This window comes from Anabas testudineus, chromosome 7 (genome assembly GCF_900324465.2).
Source record: "Anabas testudineus chromosome 7, fAnaTes1.2, whole genome shotgun sequence".
Taxonomy (NCBI): domain Eukaryota; kingdom Metazoa; phylum Chordata; class Actinopteri; order Anabantiformes; family Anabantidae; genus Anabas; species Anabas testudineus.
The window spans coordinates 17,410,711-17,417,418 of NC_046616.1; the positions used below are offsets into that span (position 1 = coordinate 17,410,711).

At 38.1% G+C, this 6,708-nt stretch overlaps 1 protein-coding gene across 2 annotated transcripts; it reads left to right on the plus strand.

Moving 5' to 3' along the window:
• The first annotated feature begins 744 nt into the window (after positions 1-744).
• On the plus strand, positions 745-6,434 carry vgll4a (vestigial-like family member 4a). Of its 2 annotated transcripts, none has more exons than XM_026368829.1 (6): positions 745-1,080; positions 1,545-1,688; positions 2,187-2,349; positions 2,891-3,110; positions 3,614-3,728; positions 4,156-6,434. In XM_026368829.1, the coding sequence occupies exons 2-6, from the start codon at positions 1,607-1,609 to the stop codon at positions 4,353-4,355; spliced, it is 780 nt and encodes a 259-aa protein (XP_026224614.1). In that variant the 5' UTR covers positions 745-1,080; positions 1,545-1,606; the 3' UTR covers positions 4,356-6,434. The 2 variants fall into 2 exon arrangements, with proteins under 2 accessions (XP_026224614.1, XP_026224613.1); XM_026368828.1 differs by having other exon boundaries at positions 746-987.
• The last annotated feature ends 274 nt before the right edge of the window (positions 6,435-6,708 follow it).

Here is a 6,708-nt window from a genome sequence, read left to right on the forward strand (position 1 = left end):
CAGTGTTATGTTGTAAAGACTGTAAAACCTTTTGAGGCTAAATTTGTTATTTAGATTCTGAAATGTATAAATGCTATACATGGTCTATACTATATTCAATATTGTGTACAGTACAGTATGCAAAACACTTTCAAGTGATGATGGGTCACTAGCTTTCTTGATTCAAAAGTAACTTGCCCTCTAATACTTCTTTTTTTTATATAAATTATTATTAGATAATAATAAGAATAATCTGAAATGTTATTAATAGATTGACTTGCTATAAACTGCATCATGACTGTTTCATATACAAGGCTGACACCAGCTGGCAGTGGTGGTGTAGTGGATAACAAATCCACAATACATATTTCTGTATTTCTATCCTTTTAAAGCAAGTCTAGTTTTAAACATTACACGTTTTCAACCTGGGATCCTTCATGTGACAATAAGCTGCTAAGCAGATAATCCTGAAAACACAAACACATGTGAAGTGAAGTGATAGTAACGTGTCACTCGGAGGCAGTCTGGCTCTGATGAACTAAAGGTGAGGAATAAATTGTGTTTCGCTCATTTTACAGTCAGTCACTCAGAGGATTATCCTAATAATTACTCAAACGTCATTTAAAAGTCAAACACATGTTGTACCAACCCAACGTGGAAACGTCGTCCAACTTTTCCTGGTAGAACTAATTAGCTAAAGCGTTTTCATCATCTGCAGTGCTGCGTCGCTCCATGTTACCGACACGTCCCCACAGTGTTTCACGTCTGTTTATAGGAACTAAATGCACCTTATCTCGCTGCATGTGGTGTGTTTGAGTGCTGAGCAGATCCCGACACACACTGATCACGTCGCTGTTCGCCTCGTCTCCGCTAGAGCCGCTCACACCACCCTTTTGTTTCACCACCACCAGCTCAGTGGGAAAGTGCGTGAAGGCGACGGCGAGCTGGGCTAGCCGTGGTGTTGTTGTGCCTGTGAGCTAGCTTAACGTTAAAGCTAACTTTGTCGAAGTGAGTAACATCGGCTGTTAAAACTACTTCACTTTGGACTTTTGTTGATATCGGATATAAAGTTTGGGAACGCAATCCGAGTGTCTCTGGCGTGTATGCCAACTTTTATTCGTTTTTTCCTACTTGAAACGGGACCATTTGAGCTAACGCTAACTAACTTCACTACAAAGTTGGTGACAAGCTGTTCGTGGCTAACGTAAGAGTGGCTCAAGTCAGCTAAGACCGCAGTTTGTTAGGCTAAGTTATCATACGTTTCTATAATAGCACATGTGAACGGTTAATTGGAATAATACGCTTTTATTACAATTATAACAAATATATATTTGTTACCATACTCGATACATCGATAAGCGAGTAGTGTAAGCTGGCTGGTTAATGCTAGTAGCTAACAGCTAAGCTAGTTCTCGAATCGCTAACGTCAGCATCAGACATCGTTAGCTACCTAAGCAGCAAACGTTAGCCGCTAAAGTCGACAGCACTATTTACATTAAGTTGCTATAAGACACATCCACATATCCATTTGCTATCAGATTTTCACTGTTTACTTTTTCCCACAGGATAGAAGCTTCGCTGCTATATCTTGCTAACATCGATGTTAGCAATTAGCCTGTCCGTGTAAATGCTAGTCACTAGAATGGATCTATTGAACTCTCAGTTCCTGGACAAGATGAACAACAACATCGGGAGACTGCACTACGAAGGTTTGTTTGCTTTCTGTAATGTCTTTATAGTATGTATCTAACTTTTGTAAAACTTAGATGATGCTGTTTCCCTACTTACAAACAAACCATGATCACACAAACATTTACTAACAGCCCCAGGGCTGCGGTCAAGAACACAACATCACGTCAATATCGATGTACGGTGATTAGTTTAAATTATTGTCGAGTGTAGATCGTGTTAATTTACTCATTAAGTACATGTTTTACTAACCTATATCTTGTATATGTCAGCACACTGGTTTGATGCAAGTCTAACCAAGTAACATTATCCAGACTTCACAGAGAAACTCTATATTAAACGTTTCTCGTCAACATCACTTCACATAACACTGAAGGACTGTACAATATTTCAAAGAGGTCTGCCCCACAGCCAGCTGCGGTGTTTTTCTTTTCTTCAAAGTGTAATTATGTATTTGCAATTAGATTTAATAGGTGTTTTCTTACATATTATTTGCCCTGCTGATTCCTTTGCCACAGATGAGTCCAGGACACCCTCCCTGCCCAGTACCATTTCCAGCATGAGTGGGTCTTCCCCACATTGTACGAGCAAACGGAAATATGGCGAAGAACAAGCCGATGACCAGATCAACTGTGATGATGACCACATGACCAAAATGAGCAGATTGTTTGCCACTCAACTGTAAGTGTATTTCTGAATTGTTAATAAATTGGCTCTTTGTTTATTTTGTAGAGTTGACAGAATATTAATGTTTCAGGCCCTCAATCTTTTTCAGTAAGGTTTCACTTCATTAGGTACAGTTCATTTAGACAAACAGCACAGAGACTGTATTTATACATTCTTATAACTGAGGGAAAATATAATCATTTTTATTTGATATGTTGACCTAGTCCAAGTAGAGTCAAAGCAGTTGGTGTGAAATAACAGTTTGATATTAGAAAACATGACCATACAGCAGAATTTGTGGTGTAATGTAAACACCACCTGCATCTTGTAAGGGTTTGTAATTTAAGAGACAACTTACATTACCAGCACACCAAAGTTTGTTGTAGATGTAATGGCTAAAAGTCAGCCCACTAAAAAAAGAAAAATAAGGCTTTAGCACCAGTCTATGCTGTGTGTTTTGAGCTTTTTGTAGACATATGACGGTAAGGTTATGGATTGTCTATGAAAAAGGGAAGCTGTTGGAGATGCATGTTTAATTTGCACTTTCTTCATCCAGGGCCCGTCCCTCTGCTGGAGACAACCGTAATGAGCACTGGAGTCACAGCCCTGTGGAGCATATTGCTTCCTTCTCCAACGGTCTCCATGGGAACCACCTGTACACTTCCATTTCTGGCTATGCTATAGACCAGCCCCTGTCTCTTACCAAAAGCAGCCATGATGTTGGAGCCGGGGGTAGAGAGAGGGCCGTCATAGGTGGGCCTGTGGAAAGGCAGCAGGTGTGTCAACTTGAAACACTTATAAAGGGCATAGCTGACATTTACAATGACAAAAATTCACTACAAACACTAGATCTTAAATGTAGTATTGGTAATAAATAAATACATGTTTTTTATGTTGAGTCATTTGGGCAATTAAGGCTTAGTTCATGCTTGTAGCATCTGCATGTCTGCGAGAGTTCACAGTACATTTTGTCATCTACCTTAGTATGAAAGTCACCTTTTTATATCTGAAAATGTATGTCCATATAGTGTGTTCCCCATCCTTGGTCCTGTTTGTTTTGTTTTGTGAAGCGACTTGTTATTGTCTCTTCTTGACTTTTTATTGCTGTTCTCTGAACCATTACCAGCAAAGAAACTTTCTTTCTTGTTGTGATGTTGTGGAACCCTGGTTGTTGTATGTATTTCATGTATTTCTACATGATGTCAAACATCAAAACAAAGTATTTTTTTTATTTTTTTTTGCTAGCTTATAATACCCATTATTTTTTTTCTATCTACAGAATCGCCCCTCAGTTATTACTTGTGCCCCAGCAAGCAACCGCAATTGTAACCTGTCTCACTGCCACATGAATGGCTGCTCTCCCAGTCCACCTGCTGATCAGAGAAAGACCAACGGTAAGCATGTCATTATAACGGATAGTCCAAAACCCTATTAGCCTCTGTGTGAGATTATTATGTGTGATGAAAATAAAAGGGAACATGTTACAGTCCCATTTAAAAAATGTTAAATGATAAACATGTTTGTAAGTCCAGAAGAAAGTTGTTGAGAGTATCCCCTCATAAGCCAAAACCTTTGGGTTTTGACACACAATACTATTTTTGGTGTTAATAAAACCACCAATACAAATCAATTGAATTTAAGTTTTTTGAATGTTGTAACAGCCACACCATCCAATTTTCTTCATTTCGCTAATTCTTGCTATTCAGAATTATTTAAAGAAAGTAGTCAGTCTTATTTGAGTGTATGATATATGTCTTAGCTACATTTATTAACTATATTTACGTTTTTGTTCTCCTTACTCCACACATTATGTCATTTTAGCCAACACAGTATGTGATCCCGTGATCGAGGAGCACTTTCGTCGCAGCCTCGGAAAAAACTACAAAGAAGCGGAGCCTGAGTCCAACTCGGTGTCCATCACAGGTTCTGTGGATGACCACTTTGCCAAGGCTCTGGGTGATGCCTGGCTCCAAATAAAGGCCAAGGGGGGAGGTCATCAAACCCCAGAGGCAGATTCATGAAGCAAATGAGAGTAAATGTTACATTCACTTCCTTATTGTTTGCGTACAAGAGTGGAGATTTCCCACTGTCATTTCTTGCCAAGCATCAAGTTCCCTTAGCCAAGAACAGTGTAAGACAGTATGGTGCTCACCTGGGCTGTTCACTTGTGGACATCAAGGTTGACCCTTTATCAGAACCAGCTTAGAATAAATTCAGGTCAGATGAATTAATTAGAAACTCTTTGTATGGAAAAAGAAATACTGTATAGTTAGATTGATGTTAGTTGTGGAAACTGTACAATCGTAGATCATTATTTTAGTGAGATTCCTGAAGTGGTTGTTAGGAGCAACCAACCACTGTGCTCTGTTTTACCTGCCATTCGCTTGCGTCAGTAACCAAAGAAAGTCCCAGCCTTTACCATCGACAAGTACGCCATAGATCTGGATTCCATTGTTCTATACTAAACAAAGCTTTTCACAGCTTTTGAATCAATTTGACTTGAAAAGCACAGCCAGGTCTCATTTGCACTATTACATCTCTGACTGTTAGCAGGTTACCTGTTTGAGTAGGAACTAACATGTTTAAGAGTGCGTCATTTATTTTGAGATTGTGATAATGCTATTACAGCTCTGGTCTCTGCTATTTGAAGACTTTAGACCGATCGGTCTTCTCTATGATCCTGAACTGGACTCCACTTTTAACTAAATCATTTTAGTTTCCTGTCTATACTCTCACTGTGGCTGATCACTTAGTAAACTAATATCAATCATAGTAGGTGTCTCTAATTAGAAAGCATGTTTGAAATAGCTGGTTTCTATTACACCTTATTCTATACTATATATTTACTCAGAATTTATTTTTATCTGTAACACTATAGAAATACTCACTGCTGGTACAGTTGTACTCAATATATTTTTTGTATCTGGTTTTCATTGCTGTATGTAGATGTATATCTTGGCAACCATCTACAAATCACAACCTCTGGTAAGGTTGTCTGAATGCAGTGTAATAGGCTACATCGCTTTGTTATACTGTGGAGCTGGATGCTTTAACTTTATACACGACTGAATACAGCTAAATCTGATCTTCTGCAGCACAGTGGCTTTATTTATTCTCAACATGTTAGTAGTTTTATGTTGATGTTTGCAAAACGGCAAGAACAAACTCTTAACTTTTATTTGTTTCTGGCGAGAACAACAGAGGATGGTGTTCCATTGACAAAGAAGTTAATTTCTGTCAAGACCAAGATTCGGATGCACATGGGTATCCTTATTTCATGAGTAGGCATCAGCATTGCACCAAGACCGCTGGACACATCAGTTGTGTCTGGCAAATAATGTTACAATTTCTTTTTTAATTAGTGTCATTTCATGGTGTGAGCTGCAAAATCATCCTTATTAAGAAGTGAGTCACGGGAAAATTCAGTTTTTTATGCAGCTGACTTTTCTTTAAATTTCTTAACCTTCTCAAATTCTCTGCTTCTAGTAGTGTAATCTGTTTGTCAACACTAAGTTGGTGGTTTTGCAAACTCAGATTTGTTTTCTATGTTAATTAACTGTCTGTGAAAAAGTACACATTTGTATTAATATTCTACAGTTTTTACTTTTGTTACACTATCGTGTCTTTGTATTTTATTTTTTCTCACAGGACTGTCATTGCGCCGCGCGGAATGATCATAGCTATTTGTTATTATTTGGAGTAGTGTACTCTTGTAGCATGGATGTTCATTATCTTCTAACCATGTGTTCTGTCTTTCTAAAAGTTGATTTACCCACATTTGTCAAATGATTTAAAAGTGCAGGAACACAATAGTCTTTTGATCAAAGACTGTCTCGGTGCAGGAATTTTGGGGATTATTGTGAGATCTGCTTGTTTGACACAAGTAGATGTTTGGTAATATGTTTGGGGTATTAGTCCATTGTTATTTAACTATTATATCTAGACTGCCTTTATCTCAAAAAGCTATAGAAATGACCTGGTCCATGTGTCATCCGTATAGAAAGCATTTGTCCACTTGTGTCTTATTTCTCTGGAAGAAAATGCCACTGTTTGTACTTAATTGCTTCCAAATAAACATACAATATGACATAGCACGCTCATAAGAGTAAGTGAATGCTTAATTTTGTATTGCTTTCATGCTGCATTCTAGCAAAACATTTCGATTTGTTAAATGTTTGATTTGTTTTAAGGAAATGATGGAAGTGCCTGTTAAAAATGAAACGTGTTAGTTGAAGAGGCCTGGCACAGCGCACTTTTCTGAGTTGTGCGAAGCAAGTTGTTGCTTGGTTGCATCTCTTAAACACAGTAATAATACTGGAGTCGTCCTGCTGTACTGGTGATTTGTGAATTAAATGTGACTTCAGTGTTTGATGT

Excerpts from the sequence above, each read along its gene's own strand:
- vgll4a (XM_026368829.1), top strand. The coding sequence starts at position 1,607 with ATGCTAGTCACTAGAATGGATCTATTGAACTCTCAGTTCCTGGACAAG. Across the intron at positions 1,689-2,186 it reads CGGGAGACTGCACTACGAAG|ATGAGTCCAGGACACCCTCC; the intron begins GTTTGTTTGCTT and ends CCTTTGCCACAG. Across the intron at positions 3,111-3,613 it reads GGCCTGTGGAAAGGCAGCAG|AATCGCCCCTCAGTTATTAC; the intron begins GTGTGTCAACTT and ends TTCTATCTACAG.